At 45.6% G+C, this 24,565-nt stretch overlaps 1 protein-coding gene across 5 annotated transcripts in view; it reads right to left on the bottom strand.

Moving 5' to 3' along the window:
* Positions 1–24,565, bottom strand: part of LOC147429358 (uncharacterized) — a 106,038-nt gene that overhangs the window by 1,252 nt on the left and 80,221 nt on the right. For 4 of the 5 annotated variants that reach the window (XM_086495508.1, XM_086495510.1, XM_086495509.1 and 1 more), the window contains 3 exons: positions 24,500–24,565; positions 23,871–23,963; positions 12,765–13,435 (listed from right to left, as the gene is read on the bottom strand). The exon at positions 24,500–24,565 is cut by the window's right edge and continues 78 nt beyond it. In XM_086495508.1, coding sequence (XP_086351634.1) covers positions 12,765–13,435; positions 23,871–23,963; positions 24,500–24,565 — 830 coding nt within the window. The remainder of the gene's footprint in view (positions 1–12,764; positions 13,436–23,870; positions 23,964–24,499) is intronic. The other variant, XM_086495512.1, reaches the window with a different exon arrangement.

The raw sequence follows: 24,565 nt of genomic DNA, 5'->3' as shown, positions 1-24,565 counted from the left end.
TCAAAAGCATGAATAGTGTCTCGCAACATGTTGGAAATACCATATCAGTAGCCAAGATCTATCACCAATAAAATAGGGTCCTCCCCTTCCCCCTCATAAGTAGGGTAAGAACTTGGAAACTGTATTAACCAGCATACTGCTCCCTAAGACACGTAGGACTGTGTGGAGACCCACTCGACATAGCAGAGTACAAACTCCATGCCAAACTGGATGACCATGAGGGCATACCCAAAGACAATGACTAATAGTCTCATCCACATGTAATGTACATCTGGTGCAAGTCGGCATGTCCAACACTACCAACCCATATCCTTACCGGCAGACCAGCAAGGGCAATAATCCACACAAAGTAATATGTGAGCTGATCCTACTACACGGCGTATGGTTTGTAGAAAGCAAGTTCCTGATAAGGCGATGCAATCTAGGCAAACTCTTTGTATGCAGTATCCAGCAAGATGCAATAAATCAAGCTCTAGCCAAAAGCACCCGATTTGCCACCAGAGCACGACCGGCCAATGACAAACGTGACAATGGACAATAACACAGCTTGCGACCGATAGATTGTAAAACCAGCATGAATTGCTTCTGAGGGGCAACATTTATCCTTATCTAAACGCCGAAATACCGGCAAGTACGGGCCAACAGAAAACCATCAGCTCTCCCCCACTGGCACTCATTCAGAACTGCAACAACAAAGCCATAGGATTTGCTACAATAGATAAAAGCACCAATAGCCACACAAAATCTGTCCAGAGCCTCTCTCAAAGAATCCAACACTAGCAATGAGTACTCTGTAAAGAGCATAGTGTCATTTGCATACTCCTGATCAGTGGTACTCGTCTTTGCAAGAAAGAGGAAATTGTCTTTTAAAAAAACCAGAAATAGGTAACATATCAGAGGCCATCCCTGTCTTACGGAGTGCAGCAAATGAAATGTAAGTACAACAAAACCCCTGATCGTGACCGCATTGCTGCCAGATCTGTATAAAGCTGAAGTTCCTGCCATCCATGTGGCAGGGAGGCCCATCCCATGCAAAGTGCCCTCCAAGAAGTCCCAATCAAGTCTATGATATGCAAAGTCTATCATACGCCTTCTCAAAATCGAGAAGAATAATTGCCAAAGACTGTCCAGGCTGCCTCGCTGTAGCGCGGATAGTGTGTCGTGCTCTCTACAATGGGTGCTCCTCAGTGCAATGTACATGACATCTCACTCAAAACAGAATGAAAACACAGGAAACAATAGATAACAGCAAATCAACACAAAGACACAGCAGCAGACTAGAACATATGGACTCGACTATCTCAAAGGAAACAGTATAGACTCTGGCGTGGCAGCACACTCAGCTCCAGGCCAGAACTCACGGGTACAATGGGGTTGTCGAGACTCAGATGTGCAGGGATGGTAAAGAAGTGTTGTGTGTATAGACGCACTACTCTAGACGACGATGCTGGACCATATATGAAGAAGATACTCCAGATGACCCCACCGCTACTACTTATATGTACAACCATAAAGAGCCACCAACGGCTCATTAGTGTCAGCCATCTAAGTCTATCTCCAAACCGAGTGGTGGTGGTGACCTGGCCACAATGTCCATTAGACCACCGTCCGTATCCCTACCACGTGTCGTTGCCCAGCCCAAAGAGTCTGTCCAGTGTGAACCAGACCAGACCAACTGTACTAACTGTGTGTCCTATGAAAGTGACATTGTAGCCTGCTACTACAGGTTGCCCGCCACAAGACCGCTCACCGTCTCGGTGAGAGGAATGCTGAAAATTGTGAAAGAAAACCACTAGGTACCGCACCTGTACATCTTTCTTGTAGCAGATGCTAGGCCCCACCATGCAAGAAATGATTGCAGTTGGTGAGAGAATTCAACACTTGGAGGAGGAGGTTTCTCTACTCGAACACAGGATGGCAGATTCTCATGCAGAGATGATGACAGTTCAGGACAATTCTAGGAAGTTCCAAGTAGAGTGTGAAGAGCTGCAGCAAACTCTTGGCACTTCTCGAGCTAAAAACCAAAGAAGTGTAGTTGCTCTGAAGGAGGCATATGAGAGGCTCCTCAAGGAGTTGTAGAGGCGAGTCGTAGTTGTTGAGGAAGAGAATGAAGGGTGCAAGAAGCAGATTGAAACGCAGACTTTGAAAGTTCAAGAGATTGAACAGCAAGCAATGGAGGTAGCTTATGTCAAAAACAGTTAGAGCAAGACTGGGTCATATGCAAGGAGTCAGAAGATGCACTCGAGCTTGAGAGGTCTACCTTCTTGTCGATAATTTTTGAGTTGCAAAGGGAGCTTGAGGCTACTGAAGACAGCAATGCCGATCACGGGGTGGGGGCTGAGGCTGAGGCTGGAAGGGGTGATGCGGCCTGGGCAAGGGGCGAGGCCTGGTAGGGGGGGCGAGGGGTGAGTAGGGGGGAGGCGAGAGCTGGGTAGGGGACGAGGGGTGGGTAGGGGGAGCGCGGTGTCACTAGGTAGGGGCGAGGGTGTGAGTAAGGGGGCGAGTGTGTGTGTGTGTGTGTGTGTGTGTGTGTGAGAGAGAGAGAGAGAGGGTGTGTGTGTGTGTGTGTGTGTGTGTGTGGTGACTACTGCTGTAGCGAACCCTACTGCAGCCCCTGTCGCGAACCCTACTGTCAAAGGTGCGCCCTTTGTCGTAAACCCTACTGCAGCCTCTGCTACTTGTAGAGCTGAGGTCTGCCCTTGTCTGCACGCGACCCTTCAATGCTGAAGCAGCGAGCAAATGTCAGCCAATTTTGTGATACTTTGTGGTGCGAGAAAACAGGTGCTGCAGCTGTCTTGTGACTGTAACAGAGGAAGAAACACAGCAATTGCCCCAAGCGTTGTGAGCCCTCGGCAACTCTTGTACAGCTTTCGCTCCCCATTCTGTGTGTGTGGGTGTGAGTGTGTGTGTGTGTGTGTGTGTGTGTGTGTGAGAGGTGTGGTGGGGGATTTGGGTGTGTGGTGAATCCTTCGGCCTTGTCTGGTGCGCAACTCTGTTCTGCACAACATCTACTCTATGCAGGCCCTTCACAGCGCGCCGGGGGTGGAAGTTTGATTTCGCCTGCACGTGGTCCTTCCGTCGTCTCGTGAGTGAGAGAGGAGTGTGTGTTTTTGTACAGGTAGCTGGTGTGTGTGTTTGCTTGTGTATATAGCAGTCATATATCAAAAACTCCCAAAAAAAAAGAAAGAAAGAAAAAAAGAAGAGTGTGTGTGTGAGAGCTTCACATGGATTCGACTGATCATTGTATATATAAGCGTCGGAAAGCCATGGAAACTTCGGAGATGGATGCTTTGAGTCTTATCAAAGAATGTTTGCATGAGGACTTCGAGGATGCATGTCAAGCCTGGGAAGGCTCCGCTCCTGTTATGGAAGTACGCATCCCTATACAGGAGCTCATGGATCCCGTTGCTCAATATGCACTTAACGCTGTGATTCTTTTTTTCCCGGGCAGAATGCCTACTACTCAGGATGTAGGCCAATGGGTTGATTTCCTGCTCAAACGGCAAGCAGTTTGAGGGGTTTACTTTGGTGCGCGAGGGTTCTACGAAGTCTTGCTGGCTGACATGGATGCTCGGGATGCTCTGCTTGAAATGTCTCCTCTTTTCTTCAATACGCAAATGACTCATGTGCTGCCCTGGGCTCTCACCAAGGACTATCAGAGTCTCATTCGTCACAAGTGTCCCGTTTGGGTTGAGGTGGTCGAATTTCCTCGCACTTGGCGTCATTTTCTTCCTTTGTTGGCTGCTCAGTTAGGCAAAGTCATTTGCCCTCCTAAGCTGGAGGCAAATACGAACCGTTTTTATATTTTGTGGGACACGGATATCCCCACACCAGCAGGTATTTCGATCGATTCTGGGGATACAATGGTTGGAAAGCGCCCATTTAAGCTTAAATGGGGCAAGTTTGCAAATTTGGTCATATGCAGTCCGAATGTCCGAAACCAAATCTACAACCACCTCCTTCAGCCGTACCTACTCCTCAACCTCGCTCGCCTCCAAAACCTTCTACTGAGGTTCAAACTAAAGGAGTTTTAACCTCCTTCCCCTCAGCTGGGGCGATTAAAGGCAAGGAGAAACAAGTACAATTGTCTGCACTTTCTGCTTCTCCAAATATTAAAGACAAGGAAAAAGAACAGGTTTCGACCTCTCAAACTTGGATAGTGCCCAAGAAACCCGTCAAAGCTACTACACCTCGTGTTCCAGCATCTACTTGTAATTATGTACCTCCTTTGAAGAATGTTGCTCAGAAAAAACTTCCTTGTCATGACAACACTTCTTTGGCTAAAGCTTGGGACAAGGTTGTTCGTTCTTACAAGGAGGTTGTTACTGGAGAAGCTTCCTCATCGCAAGGTGCATTTCCTTTCAATTATCCAGGTCCAGGTATTGACCCACCTTCTCAGGCACCTTCAGCTGGGGAGGATGTGTTGATGGGCACTGGTACTTGAGTTTTATTTCCCCCCCTTTTCTTTCCTTGTTTCCTCGTCCACTGTATATACCATATAGAATGCATAGTTCTTTGAATTGCATCTCCTATAATGTGCATGGGTTATGCAATCACGACAAGTGGCGGCTTACCTGGCACTATGTACATACATGTAAAGCAGACATTGTGGTTCTTCAAGAGCATAACCAGCACCAATTTGCAGGACAAACTTCTTACTTTGCGGGCTACTGGATAGCTTATGCAGGATCAGCTGGCCATTCTGGAGTGCTTATGCTTGTTCCACATGAACTCTTCCCGACCTTGGTCTTTAATGACCCGGCTGGGAGATGGATGGTCATCCAATGTATTGTTAATGGAGAAGTTTTCGAATTTGGAGGATTATATGCATACACAGCTTCTGCAGATAGAGCACGGTTGTGGAGTGCTATCTCTTCTTATTGTTGCCGTTCCAATGCCTTTCTCTGCGGGGATTTTAATAATGCACCAAATCTTGCGGATAATACTACTGGCCATTCTCACATGCTTCATATGGAACGGCAATCTTGGGACCAATTTATGTCGACCTGTAATGGGCTTGATTTGTGGCCCTTTTTGCATGCGACTGATCCAGGCTTTACTTTTCAGCACAATGCTCAATCCATGTATCGCGCTCAGCTGGATCGCTGGTATCTTTTTCACATGCAACAATATGATGACTTTGTATCCGAGATGAGGATTGATTATGCTATGTGTCTCTCGGATCATTTTCCCGTATGCTTGAAACTTCGTTTTGGCTCTTTTGATGTCAATGATCGCCTACCCAAAAAAAGACTTCTGCATGTCAATAATGCTTATCTCAAGCATGAGCCTTTTCGCACTATGATTGTGAATATCATCCCGCCTTTGCTCTCCCAGATGTATGTTGACATGGACATAGCATGGTTTCGTTTTGTTATGCGTGTTCAATCAGTTATACAAGATTATGGCAGGGACTATTTGTCACAATTAAGGGAACGGGTTAACCAAGCAAAGGATGCTTGTAACCGATTAATGCACTTGGCTAATCATTCTTCTCTTACTGATGCTCAAATGACTGAGTTGTTTTCTGCTCGTGCAATATTAAGGCACAATGATGAGAGAAAATTGGCCAAATGGCAGACTCGAGCTCGTCAACAGGCTTTTGCAGATAAAGGATGTGCTTCTAAACAATTTTTTCAGCATTTGCATCACTCGAGGCAATTTCAAGCTATACGGAGAGTTAAATTAACGTCAAGGGAGTGGACCTCCACGTTTCGAGAGCTAGCACTAGCCCTACGCTCTAATTACGGCAAGATTTTTGAGTCCCCTTATTCTCCCACGAGAGAAGCGCGCCAAGCGCGTTACATGTTTCTATCGCATGTCACTTCCATTCTCTCGTTGCGGCAGGCTCAAGACTTGAAAGCTGTTTTCACAGAGTCAGAATTGTATGCCAGCTTGCTTGATTTAGGTCGATGGAGAGCTCCTGGTTGGGATGGTCTCTCTATGGAATTCTTCTCGTCTTTCTGGGACTATTTGAAGTTGCCTCTATTATTCATGATGAATATAGCTTGGGAACAACAGGAATTACCCTCCTCTTGGAAAGAAGGTTTGCTCAAGCTGATCCCTAAGCATGCATTGTGTCAAGAATTTTCACATTGGCGGCCTATTACACTTATGCCTATGGTATATAAATTAATGGCAAAAATGCTTGCTAACCGACTTAAATGCTTTCTGCATGAAGGCTTGCATCAATCTCAATACGGCTTCATTCCGCGACGTCAAATTACTGATAACCTCGCAAATGTCATTATTGGTATGGAATATGCAAAATATACTCGACAGGATGTATTAGTCATCCAAGTTGACATTGAAAAGGCATTTGATACTGTTCTTTGGGTGACTGGCATAAGATATTGTGGCCTGGGGAGATTGTTCCTCCCCATGTTCTGGTTCGCCATTTGGGTTATCCGCTGGGTTGGAATGTATCGGCCATCAAGAAAACGGATTGGGTGCTCCAACGTCTACATTCCAAGTTGAATTATTGGAATTTGTCCACGTGGCCACTTCATGTGCGTCTCAGGATTGTCCAATGCATCCTTGTGGCTTATGTGCAGTTTTACTTGCCTTTGTTATCCTGGCCTCGGTTGCGCTTGCAATCCCTCATGTCCAATATTTTAGAGCATTTTTGGCGGACCTCGTCTAGCAAGAGGGGCCTTCGGCTTCTATCGATGGACAAGCTGTGTTCTCCCAAGCGGCTAGGAGGGTTGAATATTTTGGACTTGAGACGTCATCTTCTGGCTCGGAAAGCTATGTTGTTGCCCGTTTTGGTGGAGCAGAAGCAACCCTGGGCTCTAATGGTCGCACATTTGTGTGCGCACATTGTCACCCCTTCTTTTGGTCATTGGAAACCGACTTATTGGGATGTTGTTTTTGGGAAGCTTGAAGGACACATTCCTGGATGTCCATTTACTTCTTCTCTAATTGTTGATTGGAAGGTTGTCACTTCGCATTTGGCTTGGGATGGTCGACAATCCTCTGGGGGCAACTCTCTTCGCTTGGAGAGTCTGCATTGAAGCAGGGTTTTTGCTTCGAATTTGGTTCAACGGTCTCCTCGCCAAGCGTATTTTCTTTCCCAAAAAGGAATCTTTCAGGTGCATTAGGTGGTTGATGACTCGGGTTATGTTCTTTCTTTCGCTGATGCCGTCTCCCGCTTTCGGTTGGGTCTTCACTATTCTCCTCTCTGGCGGGAGATTCAAAACATGCTTGCTGTTCATTCGCCCATTCCTCCTCTGGATGAAGACTCTCGCTTCTCAGATTGGAATCTGGCTACTACTAGATTGGATTGCATCTCAGCTGCCAGTGTCTATGCCATTCTTCAGTCTGATGTATGGATTGTGCATCGGGGTAATCAGTTGTGGTCGCTTTCCGAGTCATCCTTGTGGTGGCAACACACATTGTCTCGCATTTGGCAGAGTCATCTGCCTTTGAAGGAACGTGTTTTCTTGTGGCGGTGCTTGGTGGGAGCTCTACCTGTTGGCAGTGTGTTGCATGCTCGGCATATTGCGCCTTCCCGCTGCCCCAGATGCCTTGAAGCTGAGGAGACCGTGCCACACTTGCTGTGGTGTTGTCATCACTCCAGAGCCTTCATTCGGCAAGTGTCGACTGCTCTTCGACTACGTTTTCCTTCCGGCTCTTTTCACAGACGATTTTGGCTTTTTGGGGTGCTTCGGTCACCACAATCTCAGTTTGCGGTCTTCTTCACCTGGGTCAGATTTTGGACTATGTGGGCCATCTGGCATCATAGGAACTCCTTAATGTTCCAAGGCACTTTTGTTGACCCCTTTCCCTATTTCAAATTATCTCTTGGTCAAGCGCTGCATTTTGCCTATGCAGATGGAGACATCACTCTTGATGCCTACAGGATTTACTTTGACTGTTTCTAGCCTTCGGAGCCTCATAGTGCTCTATCTTTTGTATCCTTTTCTTTTCGTGGGTTTTCCTCGTTTTGAGGTTTCCCACTTGTAAATTAATCAAAGCAGATTTACAAAAAAGTGAGTAAGGGGACGAGGCGTGGGTAGGGGGGCGAGAGCTGGGCAAGGGGTGAGGGGGGAGGACGAATTGGGTAGGGGGCGAGTTGTGAGGGGGAGGGGCGAGTTGGGGAGGGGGTAGGGCTAGTTGGTGAGGAGAGGGGCGAGTTGGGGAGGGGGAGGGGGGCGTTGGGATAGTGGGCGAGTTGAGAGAGAGGGGGGACGAATTGGGGAGGGGGAGAGGGCGAGTTGGGAGAGAGGGGGGACGAATTGTGGAGGGGGTAGGGCAAGTAGGGAGAGGGGGACGAGTTAAGGAGGGGGACCAATTTGAAAGAGGGGGCTGAGTTGGTGAGGGGGCGAATTTGGAAGAGGGGACGAGTTGGGGGGTGGCTAAGGGCGAGGAGGGAGGGAAGGACGGGTAGTGAGGGGAGATGGCACTCAAGAAGAGAGATATCATGATCACGGAATTCACCAAACTGGAAATCAACATTGTTTTTGTTGTATCCGTCTTGAGGAAGCTTTGTGAAGGGAGTTCGCTAGACACAGAGTAGAGCTTTGTTTTTTTCAGAGATGCAGACACCGATGGGGCTGATGTTGAAGGGGGGTGAACTCCTGTAGAGGAGATTTCTTTCTGTTTCTATGATTCTTCATAGGCTCACTAAATTCAAAGGCTTCCACCAAGGGCACATCAGGAGTAGCTTCTATGACCTTCAACCTTTGAGTTGGCTCAGGTGGCTCATTAGGTTTAGTTATTGTGGAAACATTGGAAGAGGGTGTACCTTCAGGCAAAAAGTGAATAGAGACTCCATAACAGGGCATAGATTTGGTAGCATCCAACCAATCAATAGATCCTCGTCTGACCCGTCAAGTGGAGTAGGCTGTTCCATTTGAAGGCTGGTCGCTAGAGACAAAGAACTATGTTACACAATGGGATCCATGCCTCCTTCTAGGCGAATGAGTTGCATCGGGGAGCCAGGAGTATGTATCCACATGGCATCGTTTCCCCAATCATGAAGTGCTTTAGTGTGTTGCAGCCAGGTCTACCGATGAGCAAGGGAAATCGCCCTCAACCTGGGGAAGACGAACCACAACAAAATCCAAGTTAAAAGTAAAGACTTGTACCTGCAAAGACACATTGTCCACTATGCCCACTGGGTAGACTGTCCGCTGGTCGGTCAATGTAACTGTGAAGGGAGCAGGGCGAGTAGGCTGTAGACCTAGAGCTAACATAGTGAACTCGGGCATCAGGTTGATGCCAGATCCACCATCCACTATCACTCCTGAGAATTGCCGACCCAAAACAGACACTGTCAGGCAAGGGCTTCTATAATCAGTGAGGGGAGCAGCGGGATTGGATATCATATAGGACTCTGATGGTCGCACTGGGAGGTGCCCGTCACTAGGACCTGCTCCGGGGTATAGAGATTGAATACCTGCAAGGGTGTCGCTTCTGAAACTCGCATCTAGCCGCAACATGTCATAGAGGGACACTTGTTAGGTGTTCTTCAAGACTGTCTTTGCAGTAAGCTTTTCTTGTTCTACCAATGGTTTCTCTCGTACCTTGATCTTCTGTAGATCGGAAATTGCTTCCAAGAACGCTTCATCAATATCGGAGAGCAGAGATTTGGATTCTTTCTTGGCATTGGGGGATGGCTTGTCAACAACTGAAGGCAGGGTATCCACTGTTGTGAGAAAGTGTGGGAGAGTTAAACTTGCTGGAATGCTAAGACCAAGAGCGGCTCCCTGGGCTCGAGTGAGGACACCGGATGGCTCCTCTACCAATTGTAGCTTATTTTGAGGGGTAACCACGTGGGTAGAAGGGGGCGGCTGAGGAACGGTGCTAACTGCTATCAGGTTGAGCTTGGGAAAGGTAAACTCATTCAGGCTTTGACTTGGGATCGAATCCGTGGATGCACGAAGTTTAGGGCAATCCTTACTGTAGTGATCCTTCATTTCAGGGAAATGACGACAGGGAGGGGACCCTTCGGGCAGGGGGTATTTGCTTTGGTAATGACCATATTCCCCGCATCTGTAGCACAAAATGGGCCGATTCAATGGGCGAGTCAAAGGGCGAGGCGGTCCTTGCTCCTGGTGTACGGAGTTGGAGGTGGAGGCATAGAAGCTTTGAGGTGATGAGGGAGCATGGGTATGATAAAAGCTCTGAGGAGGAAAAGTGCTTTGCATACCTTGCATAGAAGGGGCTGAGCAAAGGTGGCATATGGTGTGGATGGCCATAGGGAGAAACCATGTTGGATGCAGGTGCTGGCCCTTGTTGAAGAGTAGGACCAAGACTTTGTTGTATTTGTCGCAGTCCCTTGAGGTAGTAGCAGTCCTTGTCCTCATGTCCAGACTTTTCACATAAGTGGGAGTAAACCCGAAGGGGGCCTTCCTGTGGAGGGTGCCTGGAGAGCGGCATGAGCTACACCAAACCATAGCCTTAGTCTCCTGCTGAGACTTGAGCTCTTCTAGCTCGCGCTTGATCTGTTCCATTGCCTCGTGATGTGGAGGCTTCTCCTATCTAAGAGAGAAGGACCTCTCCTCTTGAAGAGCTCATTGTAACTCTAGGGCTTCCAGTTCCCTACGTAAAGAAGTTAACAGATCAAAAGGATTTTCCGAAAACACTGAGGGGGTCTCTACCTGAGGGGAGTTGGTGAACAGCTTCCTAGCTCCCTCTATCCTAGTAGCAGCCGCAACAAACTGGCGTCAAGTCGGAGACTCTCTCGGAGTTTTTGCGGGGAAGTTTTGGGAAGAGCCTTCTCCACCCACTTCTTAACCATAACTTCCCTTGGTTGTTGAGGAAGCTTGGCAACCAGAGACTTGGTTTTAGTCATGAGTTCTGCAAAAGTCTCCTCTGGCTGGAGCACCATGTTGGCCAACTCATCCAAAACCTTTTCCTGGAAGTCACCTGGCCTAAATGCTGCACAAAATTGTTGTCGTAAAGTGGCCCAAGTTGCAAAGTGATTCTCTGCAAACTGACTCTACCACTTGTCTGCTAAGCCATCCAAGGTAGATAGAAAGAGTACCAAATAAGCATCTTCTCTATTAAGACCGCGACCTCTACAGAGAGATACAAACCTCCTTGCATGGTCGTCTTCATCTTCTGAGGAGAGTCCCTTGAAAGTAGCAAACTTGATATTTACCTTGGTCAAAACACTGTTCAATGCCTCCATGGCCTCTTGCTCAGGAGCCTGTTGCTCAATAGCTTGCTGTAACAAAATGGGAGAGAGCTTTACTGGGGAAGGTGACCTGGTAGATGTAGAACCGGATGGAGGAATGGATGATTCCATATGTGCAGGTATGGGTGATGAGGTTGGTGGACTTCTACTAGGTACCAAGGATTGACGCCTTCTGTTGTAGTACTTCAGAGGACTCAGTAGTGCGCTTTGACGCTCTAATGACCGCCTTGTATGTGTCATGCAGTGACCACAAACCCAACCAAGCTTTGGGCAAGAAGACTTTTAACTGGTTGAACACAAGTCTAGACTCTACTAGACTAGGGCGAGTGACTAGACCACCTGGCTGACCAGGGACGAAGAAGGACGAGACGAGGGACGAGGAAGGACTAGACCAATACGAGAGCTGGTTGGATCAGGGCGAGAGAGGACCAAACCAGCAGGGCGAGAGACTGGTCAGCTAGACTAAGCTGTCTAGGGTGAAACTGGACCAGACCAGCAGGCTGTACTGTGCAAGGCGAAGTAGGCGAGGCTAGGTAAAACCCAGCTAGCTCCTCGATTTGTACATCAACAGAGAGTGAGACTTCAGTTGAGGTCCCACCGGACGTGCCAAAAATGAGAGCACCTGTAGCGTGGATAGTGTGCCGTGCTATCTACAGTGGGTGCTCCTCAGTGCAATGTGCGTGACATCTCACTCAAAACAGAATGAAAACACGGGAAACACTAGATAACAACAAATCAACACAGAGACACAGCAGCAGATTAGAACATATGGACTCGACTATCTCAAAGGAACTGGTACAGACTCTGGCGTGGCAGCACACTCAGCTCCAGGCCAGAACTCACGGATACAATGGGGGTGTCGAGACTCAGATGTGCAGGGATGGTGCAGAAGTGTTGTGTGTATAGATGCACTACTCTAGACGACGATGCTGGATCATATATGAAGAAGATACTCCAGATGACCCCACCGCTACTACTCGTATGTACAACCATAAAGAGCCACCAACGGCTCATAAATGTCAGCCATCTAAGTCTATCTCCAAATTGAGTGGTGGTGGTGACCTGGCCACAATTTCCACTAGACCACCATCCATATCCCTACCATGTGTCATTGCCCAGCCCAGAGAGTCCGTCCAGTGTGAACCAGACCAGACCAACCAACTGTACTAACTGTGTGTCCTGTGAAAGTGACTAGCCTGCTACACTTGGCCACTCTACAGTGTAGAAAGTGAATATATTGTCCAAAAGCCTGTCTGAGATGCATATATCAAGCCCAACCACTTGAAAAAAGCCCATAATCACAATTTCTGGAATTCCACCAACTAGGAAGATTACCACCAGAGAGACTCTTCAAGTTGAAGCTCCTTCGGGTTTACTTTGATGCACCAATGAGAACCAACCAGTATGACGAATTGCCAAGGACTTCTCTCATCACTTGTTTGGTTAATAGTAGTGAATGTAACATTGCATTATTTTAGGTTCCTTTACAAGAGATAATAGAGAGAATTAGAAAGATGTGGTAGAGAGAAATGAAATATTATATAACGTCTTCGAAAGAGTACTTTTTATGAATAAAATAAATACTTGCTTATACAATGTGCAAATGCCAAAGAAGTATTACCGTAATGGGATCAAAAGAACCAGCTTCCAAATGGAGTTCTGTATTGGAGGCCCAGAGTTTAACCTCGTGCACCTCTACCTTTGAGCACAAATTCAATGACGAGAGTTTTAAAAAACATTCTTTGAAACATGCTTGTTGATATGTACACAGCTTATTACTCACAGAAGATGGGAATATTATGCACAAAACAACAAGCTCCATTGGACATCCAAGAAACTTTGCTTGGACCAATGGTGTTTTCTTGGAATACGATTGCGTGACTTCCATTCCATGAACTTGAAAGAGGACTCTATCTCCCAGCTCGCATGGCACATTAAATCGATCGCTGAAGTTTGGTGAGGAAGAGCCACATAATACTATATCTTTGTGCCTGTTCATTTTCTCAACCTCTTGAGGCTTTAGCTCTCTATCACGATGCTGCCCCTTTGGAAAGAAACTAGAGAGACTTTCTGCAATTTCCTCATGTTCTGATGACATGTTCGCTTCAGAAGCAAGCGAACAAGATGGTGACCTGTTTTCGGGAGACTCGCTCCTGCCCATGACAGATTCAAGCAGGGCAGATGACGTGTTCGCTTTCTCTGAATTTCTTGATTTTTCTGATTGCAAATCCAGAGTTTGAGATGGTTTGATGCTTAGCAAGGGAAAGGAGGGCTGCAGATCTTCACCTGCATCTGATCAAGATAGCACTGCTTAAGGACTTTGAACTCCATAACATTACTTGGGACAAAAATTTAGCAGTAACCTGGTGAGAATTTTGGAAAATATGACTTAACTTGACCTTTGTACGGAAATTGTTTTGTCCTTTACTTAAAAAAAATAAACAGAACTGCTTGTCATGAGCGTGCAAATTTGCAGCCCACATTCTGTCTGTTAATTTACTCAAACAAACAGACAAGTTGAAAGAGTACACATCATTTGTTCGAACATATCATACAGCAGTCACCAAACAGAGTACCGTCAGCACATCAGAATCTCCAAAATGTTAGAGACAAAATGGTTTGACTCTATCTCAATCTAGCGTTGATATGTGACAAAGGAATGGAGTGACTCCTCTCTTGTGCAGCACGTACTACACCAGACTCAACAACGTGCACTTTTGGATCTGCACCAACATTCTTCTTGGCCGTTACATATACAATCTGGAAGCGAAACTAGATAGAATATTCGCCCATCTCATCTGTTTCTCAGATAACTTCAGCTATGACAAGAAATACTGAAGATTTCCATGATCTGTGAAGACTGTAAAATCCGCACCGAGTAAGTAATAATCGCTTTAATTCAAAGCATGTATCACTGCTAAGAGTCCCTTCTTAAATCTGTTTGACTTCTACAAAAGACTGGGAAGAGCAAATTGCCTCTCAAACAACAGATTTTCTTTTGGTATTGTATCACTGTTGTGCTCCCAATTGGGGCCCCTCTAGCACGTTAGTGCATTGCTTCTTCTCTAAGTTTTTGTTGCCATCAAAATATTGAGATAGTATCTTGCATGCTATGTGGTTGACAGTTGTTCTCATGCTCAAGACTTTCTTCATGAGGTTACACAACGGATGCAAAATCACATCTCTCGCTATGGTTTTGGAAGATTCTTCTAGATTTTTTGTCGATTGAATCACCAGTACCAAAGCATGATTACTTTCTTGCTTGCGTGCTGTTCTAGGCCCTTTGGTCTATTTATCATACCCACAATCAGCTTCAGCAGGAGTTTTTTTATGTGGAGAGAGAGAGAGAGAGAGAGAGAGAGAGAGAGAGAGAGAGAGAGAGATGAAATGTAATATTAAGGTCTTCAAAAGGCCAAAATGACCTATGAGACCAAAAGGTTACATGTGGTGAATCTAATAGCAGGTTTGGGTACAAAAAGTACAAAGAACTAAAAAGAAAATAGTGGGTAGGGGTGGGGTGAAAGCTGATACAAAGGGAAGACAAGGGTGAGCTGATACAATGGAAGGTTACATGTGGTGAATCTAATACCAGGTCTGGGTACAAAAAGTACAAAGAACTGAAAAGAAAATAGTGGGTAGGGGTGGGGTGAAAGCTGATACAAAGGGTGAGTTGATACAATGGAGTTCTCTGACAGTCGAGGCATCATATACATATACATCAGTATCCGGGACGGCTCCTATGTCGTGCCAGTATGGTATGGATCCTCTATCGCAGTCTGCGTCGATGTCGAGAGGGCCCTCTCATCCGTGGGCAACGGGACTGCCCCAACTCTATCGCCCGAGAGAGAGAGAGAGAAATGAAATGAAATGAAATGTTATATTAACGTCTTCAAAACGCCAGAATGACCTATGAGACCAAACTGATACAAAAGTGGTGAATCTATTACAATGTTTGGGTACCTTAGTACTAAAGTACTAAGGGTGAAAGTGTGAAAGTGTGAAAATAAATGTGAAACTAAATACAAAGTATTAAATAAACTTCTTAGGAGCATTCTGGGTGTCTGGCTAGAATGCTTCTAATCCTTTGTTGTAGTCTCCTCCGGTGAAGTGTGCTTCTGCATCTTGGTCGTGGTCGTCTCGATTTCCTAAGCTCAATCGCTCTGTCAATTAGGGTGCCTTTGGTATGAATGTGGGTACTCCTTTGTGCTGGCTGCTGGTCTCTTGCTGAGAGAGAGAGAGAGAGAGAGAGAGAGAGAGAGAGAGAGAGAGAGAGATGAAATGTCATATTAATGTCTTCAAAAGGCCAAAATGACCTATGAGACCAATCTGTCACAAAATAGTGAATCTAATACCATGTCTGGGTACAAAAGAAAGAACTAGAACAAAGATACTACTACTACTACTAGAATCCATCCTCATCTGCACTCTGGATGTCGAGAGAGTATGGCTCGAATCCTCTGCTGTAGTCTTCGTCGATGTTGTGTAGCCCCTCTCCTCAATCGTGGCCGTCTGGATCTCCGTAGCTCCAGTGCTCGGTCGATGAGAGTGCCGGTAGTGGTCGAGAATGAGTGTGGCCCCAGCTCTGCAGTGATGGTTGATCCTCTGGCTGTCCCATATCTAGTGAAAAGAAATATGTAATCTATCTCTGGGACTGTCTCTATCTATCTCTCCCCAGTAAAGTGTCTCTATATCTGTGTTACTCATGTAGATATAGCCCAAGACATCTCTGATCCTCATAGCTCATGACCTAGAGAAAAGACCGAAACCCTCTCTGAATAAACAGTAAAAATGGCCCCCTATCTCATAGTACACTCTGCAATGACATATGTAATGTAGTTCTGTCTCTGGCTCTAGCTGGCATAAGCGGCATATCCTGTTGTTTGTTGGTATCCCTCTGAATCTACCAGTCTCAATCTCCAGCTGATGTGAGGATGTGCGTATTTGACCAATGTCACACCGCAAACCATGAGACATATGTGTGTCCATGTAGCTGGGTCGAACCACAAACCCATCTCTTGTGAGGTGGAGAAATGCTCTCTATAGAAAGCCATGTTCGTGCCCAACTCCTGTGGCGGCTCTATCCATGTCCTGGTATCCAGCTGGATCAGGTCCTGACGAATGAGTCTAGTAGTCTCCACTCGTGTAAGAAACATTGAGGGTGCCTAAAGAGAGTACTAGAAAGGGGGCAGCCTATCCATGGTGAAGCCATGCGTCTAGAATCATGATGTCATTTGTGCATACCAGATGAAGTGTCCCCCTAAAGAGCTAACTATCTGGAAGACTCAAGGGCCAGTCTAGCATATCTGTCTCTAGTAGTAACCCACAAGTTCTATACAACACAACTAGCAAATCCTGGCTTCTACTTGTACTCTCCTAAATCTCCCTGTCTCAAATCTCTAGCTGATGCCATGATGTGCGCATATGACCAATAGCACATCGTATCCCATGGGATAAATGAGTGTCCATATAGACAGGTTTGATCACATATCCATCCTTTGTGATCTGGAGAAGATGTTCCCATCTTCATGCCAAGCTCTCGTGTCGGTTTTGTCTATGTCCTCCCGGTGTCTAGCTGAATCAAAACGTGTCTGATAAGGTGGGTAATCTCGGTCCGTATGAGGGACAAGGAAGGTGCATCCAGCGAGTACTAGAAAGGGGGTAGTCTGTCCATACTGAAACCATGTGGCTGAAACCATGATGTTGTGGCTGAAACCATGATGTTATCTGTGCATACCAACAAGATGTGTTTCCCCTGCGAGGCCAGCTCTCGAGAAGACTCCAAAGCTAGGCGAGCATATCCATCTTTGGGGAGATCCCAGATATTGTGTATAAAAGAGACGGATCAAGTAAGTGCCTCTATGACCAACGGGGGAGCGGAGCAACGAGCTCTGCAAAAATAATTTTGTGCAGTACAGAGGCCTTTACCCTAATCATCCATGAAATCATAGAGACCAGAGGCCTCCTCATACATCTCCATCCATCATTGCTACCAGCTCGACTATAATGATCTATTGATGGTCCGCATATCTGCACCCCATAAAGCATAGCTGAAGTAACCAATGTGTCAAACTTTGTTCGAGGTTCCTAAAACTGAATCTACGACGACATCCTCTCCATACTCCCCAAAGCTGCATATGCTCTCGTCAGTCTGGCCTCTGCTGCTCTCCTCAAGGAGAACTTTGGACCACTAAAGAACACTCCCAGGTAAGTGTATGTGTCTGTATACTCAACCGTCTGCTAACCATATGTGAAGGTCGGTGGTAAGATCACCTAACCCACTATGTTCTGGTGTTGAACACCATAACTTTGGTCTTGCAAGGGTTCACCAACAAGCCACTATCACTAGCAAAACTGTGCAATGCATCCAAGTGTCGCTGCCCTACCATGTGGTTTTCTTTTCTCAATAACAGCTCTAAGTGTTAATATAGATCAAGAGTAGAAAATTCCCTCCTGAAACTTGCCTCGCCTCATGCCCGAATGCCTGCTTTGTCTGACCATCTACTCTGCCGTTGCTCAAGAATAGATGCATACAACCTAGCTAGTGTGAGAAATGAAATGAAATGCTATATTAAACGTCTGACCTATGAGACCCAAAAAGCTACATCTCTGTGGGCGTCTCCTATGCTCAAGTAAAGTAGTTCTGATCTTCTGGTTTAGTCTCCGTCGATGTTGTGATGCTCATCGTAGTGTGTGTGTGTGTGTGTGTGTGTGTGTGTGTGTGTGTGTGTGTGTGTGTGTGTGTGTGTTGGCCGCTTGGTTGTTCGGTTAGGCAAGGTTGCCCTATTAGTGCTTTGTTGTATGCAATTGCATCTCATCCTTTGTTGATGTATCTTGATCACTTGACCTCTGCGCAACGTCTACATGGTTTGCAGCTACCATCGGGTCATACTTTTATTGGGCAGGCTTATCCAGATGACTCGCTATTTATGCTTCGCAATCAGCAAAACGATGTTCAAGAGATTATGAATGCTTTGGAATTGTTTGGGCTTGCAACTGGTCTTAAAGTCAATTTCCGTAAATCAAAGCTTCTGCCGCTTCGTTCTTGTGATTGGCATGCTCTATTGTGGCCAGGAGAGATTGTTCTTCCGAATGTAATCACTAGGCATTTGGGTTATCCAATTGGATGGAATGTTACTCACACGCAGAAAGTGGATTGGGTTATGAATCGCTTGAATGTTAAATTGCATTACTGGAAGCTTTCTACCTAGCCACTACATGTTCGCCTGCGAATTGTTCAGAGTATCCTCATGGCATATGTTCAGTTCTTTTTGCCATTGTTGCATTGGCCCCATCATTGTCTTGACTCTATCATGTCGGCCATTTTGTCTCATTTGTGGCGAACGCGTGCTCACAAAAAACGTTTGCGCTTGATATCGATGACAAAACTTTGTACACCAAAGCACTTTGGTGGTTTGAATATTTTGGACCTACGTAGGCATGTCATTGCTAGGAAGGCTATGTTTTTGCCTACACTTGTGCATCAATCTCAGCCTTGGACTCTTATGTTTGCACACTTGAGTCAGTATGTGGTTACATCCTCATTTGGTCACTGGCAATCATTCGTGTGGGAGGCAGTATTTGGTAAGATGGATGGTCATATTCCTGGATGCCCGCTTTCTTCCACCTTGCTTTCTGCATGGAAACAGGTTACGATTCATCTATCATGGAATGCTCGGAGGGAAGGAAATTCACTTCGTGCGGAGAGCCTTCATTGGAGTCGGGCTTTTTCCGCCTTGCCGGCGTATTTCCTCTCCTGCCATGGCATTCGAGTGGTTGAGGATGTAGTGGATGCAGTTGGTTTTACTTTCGAGTTTCCATTTTCCACTCGCCGCTTTGGACTGGGCATGCACTATCGCCAGTTTTGGAGAGAATTACAGCAAATGTTGATAGGTTTTTTGCCCGTTTCACCTTTGGCTGATGGTGATCGAATGTCTGACTGGAAGCTTGGGGAGATGCCATTTCAAGATATTTCTGTTGGCCAGGCATATGCTCTTCTTCTGCCTCGTCCATGGATTGCTGATCATTGCAACGCTATTTGGCACATGCATAAATCAGATATTTGGTGGCGCAGGATTATATCTGCAATATGGGAAAGCCGTTTGCCGTTGAAAGAGCGTTTGTTTCTTTGGCGGTGTTTACTTGGTGTGCTCCCAGTGGATACCTTTCTTAGGAAGCACCGTATCTGCCCTTCATCATGTGTCCATTGCTTATCTGCCGAGGAGGATGTTTGTCACCTCTTGTGGGATTGCTGTGTCACTCGAGAATTCCTTCGTCGGGTATCTGCGTGTATGCGGCTACGTTTTCCCACGACGGTCTTCCATAAGCGGTTTTGGGTTTTTGGTATCTTCTCGCCGGCGTTGCAGTGCTTTGCTGCTTTCTTCATGTGGGTCAGGTTTTGGGCATATTGGAGCCTGTGGCGACAGCGTAATGGCTATATGTTCCATAGCATTCATACGGATCCCCTACCTTTCTTCAAGATTTCCCTTCCGCAGTCTTTGCGGTTTGCCTTGGAAGTTGGTGATATCACGGCAGAGATACATTAACTTTCTTACGACTGCTTTTAGATATTTTGTACAGCCGAACACTATTGTGTTCCTTTCCTTGTACATCTTTTTGGTGGGTTTTCCTCTCTTTGAGGTTTCCCACAGATAGTTAAATCAAATTGATTTACAAAAAAAATATGTGTGTGTGTGTATGCGCGCATTTGCTTAATGGGCAACAATATGAAGAATTTGTATGTGACATGAGGATAGATTATGGTCTGCAGCTATCGGATCATTATCCTCTTTTGTTGTCGTTGTATTTTGAACAGTCTATTTGTGATCGGCCTCTTCAGAGGAAACGTTTGTTGCATGTTAATAATACCTATCTTACTCATGAAGTTTTTCATCACATGGTTGTCGATATTATTCCTCCGCTGTTGGCTCAAATGCATATTGATTTGGATGCTGCTTGGTATCGTTTTTTCATGAGAGTACAAAGTGTGTTTTTTGACTATGGTAGGCAGCATATGCAACGCAAATGTCCGTGATGTGAAACAGGTTAGTCAACGATTACAACAGTTGGCTGATTTCCGCCCATTGTCTGACTCTGAAATGACGGAGTTATGTGAAGCTAAAGTGTGCAAAATGATAAGAGGAAGCTTGCTAAGTGGCTGACGCATGCACGTCAATAGGACTGTATGGATAAAGGTTGTGCTTCGAAGAAATTTTTTAAGCATTTGCATCATTCGAGAGTCTCACAGTCAATTAAACGGGTTATGCTTCCCTCGGGTGCTTGGACTTCTTCGAACGGGAACTTGCTGAGGTTATGGTTTCACATTACAGTAAGGTGTTTGCTGCTCCATCTCAGCCGTCTTCGGCAGCTTGTCGAGCGCGTGAATTGTTGCTTTCTTATGTTCGTCCGATCCTGTCTTCGCAGGAGGCACACTGCCTTGAGGATCCTTTCTCTATCGCCGAATTGCATGGTGCCTTGCTTGCATTGGGCCGGTGGAGATCTTCTGGTTGGGACGGACTTACTATGGAATTTTTCCTCTCATTTTGGGATGCTCTTAAACAACCCCTAATCTTCATGATAATTGTGGCATGGGACAAACAGGATCTACCAATTTCATGGAAAGAGGGCTTACTGAAGTTGTTGCCCAAGCAAGCGCTTTGCGAGCAGTTCTCTCATTGGCGGCCCATAGCTTTGATGCCGGTGATATACAAGATTTTGGCTAAAATGTTGGTCCATCGCATTAAGGACTATTTGTTTACAGGACTTCATCAGGCTCAGTATGGTTTCATTCCTCGTCGTCAAATCATGGACAATTTGGCCAATCTTATGATTGGCATGGAATACGCTAAGTATACGCAACAAGATGTGTTGGTCATGCAACTTGATATTAAAAAGGCCTTTGACACTGTGCACTGGGACTTCATTGCTGTCACAATGAGAAGTCTAGGGTTTGGTCCTAAGTTGGCCAATGTGGTTTATTTCTTGTATGATTGTAGTACGTCTTCGGGAATCCTGGACAGAGAATTGACAGAATCGTGGCCGCTTGGTTGTTCGGTTACGCAAGGTTGCCTTATTAGTGCTTTGTTGTATGCAATTGCTTCTCATCCTTTGTTGATGTATCTTGATCACTTGACCTCTGCGCAGCGTCTACATGGTTTGCAGCTACCATCGGGTCATACTTTTATTGGGCAGGCTTATGCAGATGACTCGCTATTTATGCCCCGCAATCAACAAAACGATGTTCAAGAGATTATGAACGCTTGGGAATTGTTTGCGCTTGCGGCTGGTCTTAAAGTCAATTTCCGTAAATCAAAGCTTCTGCCGCTTCGTTCCTGTGATTGGCATGCTCTGTTGTGGCCAGGAGAAATTGTTCTTCCGAATGTAATCACTAGGCATTTGGGTTATCCAATTGGATGGAATGTTACTCACACGTAGAAAGTGGATTGGGTTATGAATCACTTGAATGTTAAATTGCATTACTGGAAGCTTTCTACCTGGCCGCTACATGTTCGCTTGCGAATTGTTCAGATTATCCTCATGGCATATGTTCAGTTCTTTTTGCCATTGTTGCATTGGCCCCATCATTGTCTTGACTCTCTAATGTCAGCCATTTTGTCTCATTTGTGGCGAACGCGTGCTCACAAAAAAGGTTTGAACTTGATATGGATGGCAAAACTTTGTACACCAAAGCGCTTTGGTGGTTTGAATATTTTGGGCCTGCGTAGGCATGTCATTGCTAGGAAGGCTATGCTTTTGCCTACACTTGTGCATCAATCTCAGCCTTGGACTCTTATGTTTGCACACTTGAGTCAGCATGTGGTTACATCCTCATTTGGTCACTGGCAATCATCCATGTGGGAGGCAGTATTTGGTCACTGGCAATCATCCATGTGGGAGGCAGTATTTGGTAAGATGGATGGTCATATTCCTGGATGCCCGCTTTCTTCCACCTTGCTTTCTGCTTGGAAACAGGTTACGATTCATCTCTCATGGAATGCTCGAAGGGAAGGAAATTCACTTCGTGCGGAGAGCCTTCATTGGAGTCGGGCTTTTTCTCTTACTTTGGTCGACCGCTCGCCTTCGCCAGGCGTATTTCCTCTCCTGCCGTGGCATTCGAGTGGTTGAGGATGTAGTGGATGCAGTTGGTTTTACTTTCGAGTTTCCATTTGCCGCTCGCCGCTTTGGATTGGACATGCACTATCGCCAGTTTTGGAGAGAATTACAACAAATGTTGACAGGTTTTTTGCCCGTTTCACCTTTGGCTGATGGTGATCGAATGTCTGACTGGAAGCTTGGGGAGATGCCATTTCAAGATATTTCTGCTGGCCGGGCATATGCTCTTCTTCTACCTCGTCCATGGATTGCTAATCATTGCAACGCTATTTGGCACATGCATAAATCACATATTTGGTGGCGCAAGATTATATCTGCAATATGGGAAAGCCGTTTGCCGTTGAAAGAGCGTTTTGTTTCTTTGGCGGTGTTTACTTGGTGTGCTCCCAGTGGGTACCTTTCTTAGGAAGCACCGTATCTGCCCTTCATCATGTGTCCATTGCTTATCTGCCGAGGAGGATGTTTGTCACCTCTTGTGGGATTGCTGTGTCACTCGAGAATTCCTTCGTCGGGTATCTGCGTGTATGCGGCTACGTTTTCCCACGACGGTCTTCCATAAGCGGTTTTGGGTTTTTGGTATCTTCTCGCCGGCGTTGCAGTGCTTTGCTGCTTTCTTCATGTGGGTCAGGTTTTGGGCATATTGGAGCCTGTGGCGACAGCGTAATGGCTATATGTTCCATAGCATTCATACGGATCCCCTACCTTTCTTCAAGATTTCCCTTCGGCAGTCTTTGCGGTTTGCCTTGGAAGTTGGTGATATCACGGCAAAGATACATCAGCTTTCTTATGAATGCTTTTAGATATTTTGTACAGCCGAACACTGTTGTGTTCCTTTCCTTGTACATCTTTTTGGTGGGTTTTCCTCTCTTTGAGGTTTCCCATAGATAGTTAAATCAAATTGATTTACAAAAAAAGTGTGTGCATTTTTTTTTTGGTGTTTGTCATTCCGTTTTTGCTTTGAGGAGCTTGTGTCTAAGGTGACAGTGCCCATGGTCAGCTTCCTTGGTCATTTGTACATCAGTGACGTCCCCAAGACCCCTCTCCCCAGACAATGCAAGGTCAGCCACAGTGAGTACAATCAATGCTTGAAAGAAACCATGTAAGTGTTAGCACACAAGCAAGAGCAGCAAGAAGTAGCCAAATCTTGAATGTCACACACAGACACCCACCGCAAGCAATGGCTCAAGTTCAAGAGCCAAACCACTATACAGCCTTCCTTCTTCAATGAACAACAGCCTCCCTTCGTAGATCATACTTTCCCCTCTAGGCTGGTGTTCAAAGGAGGCTACTGATCAAACTAAGATTTTTTTCTTATGAAATATGCCTCTCTCCTAGACACCCAACACTCCTCCCTCTCTTTGTGACTCTCCTAGATAACCCGTATAGCACACATGAGACTTGAGTTGCTTTATGCTGGCCCTAAATACTTCTACCACCACCTTGGAGACATAAAACTCTCTTTTTCACTTTCACAGACGGAAACTGTGGCACTGAAAATCGTTGCTTTTTGATAGGCTAACAATAGGATGAGAGTTGCAAGCTCCTACAGCTGAATCACAAGAAATATCTTAAAGAAAATAAGCCAGCAATTCAGCAAATAGAATAATCAAATCATTACCTGGAATTTCTGTCACCAATTGTGCCTTTGATGCTCTAATATGGTGCTTTCTGACAATTTCTCCCTTGTACTTTCCTCTAGGAACCTTATATTCTGCAATAGCTCAAAAAAGGTGTAACATACATATACATAAATATCATAAAACATAAGAGACACAGATTCCTGGTCCAAACATAATGAGACATGACATGACCAACATAGTTTTGTTGATCTTAAGGAATAACACCCCTTGGTTCAAAGATGACAACTAGACCGGCTAGGATCCAGAGGCTCTTTCTAATACAACATTAAGCTAGCTGTTTCACCTAAGTCGTTTATCTGATAGACAGACTCAACTGTGTTGATCAAAAACAGCTGTTAAGGTCGGCTAAAAAGGTCTCCTAAATTTTTTGAGCCAGTACCCTGCCTGAATATAAAGCGTTCTTAGTTAGACAAACAAGATAATCCATTCAGGATTCAGAATACAATATAACAGGATTACTTCATAATAAGTATCATTTGCTATGTAGTAGTACCTTAGCTTGAAAGAGCCAGAGATTTGACAGAAAGCAAATGACCAACTGAAAAACCTTACAGATCTCATAACCACTTAAATCAACAGTATCCATAAACTGCACCTTGCCACTAACCAGATTTAAGCTTGAAGCCGTATTTTTGATTTATCCATGTGATTGCCATGTTGATTAGGAACGTTC

Source organism: Adiantum capillus-veneris, chromosome 22 (assembly GCF_014529385.1).
Source record: "Adiantum capillus-veneris isolate H3 chromosome 22, ASM1452938v2, whole genome shotgun sequence".
NCBI lineage: Eukaryota > Viridiplantae > Streptophyta > Polypodiopsida > Polypodiales > Pteridaceae > Adiantum > Adiantum capillus-veneris.
The sequence above is the reverse complement of the archived record's forward strand: the minus strand, read 5'-3'. Positions and strand labels throughout refer to the sequence as shown.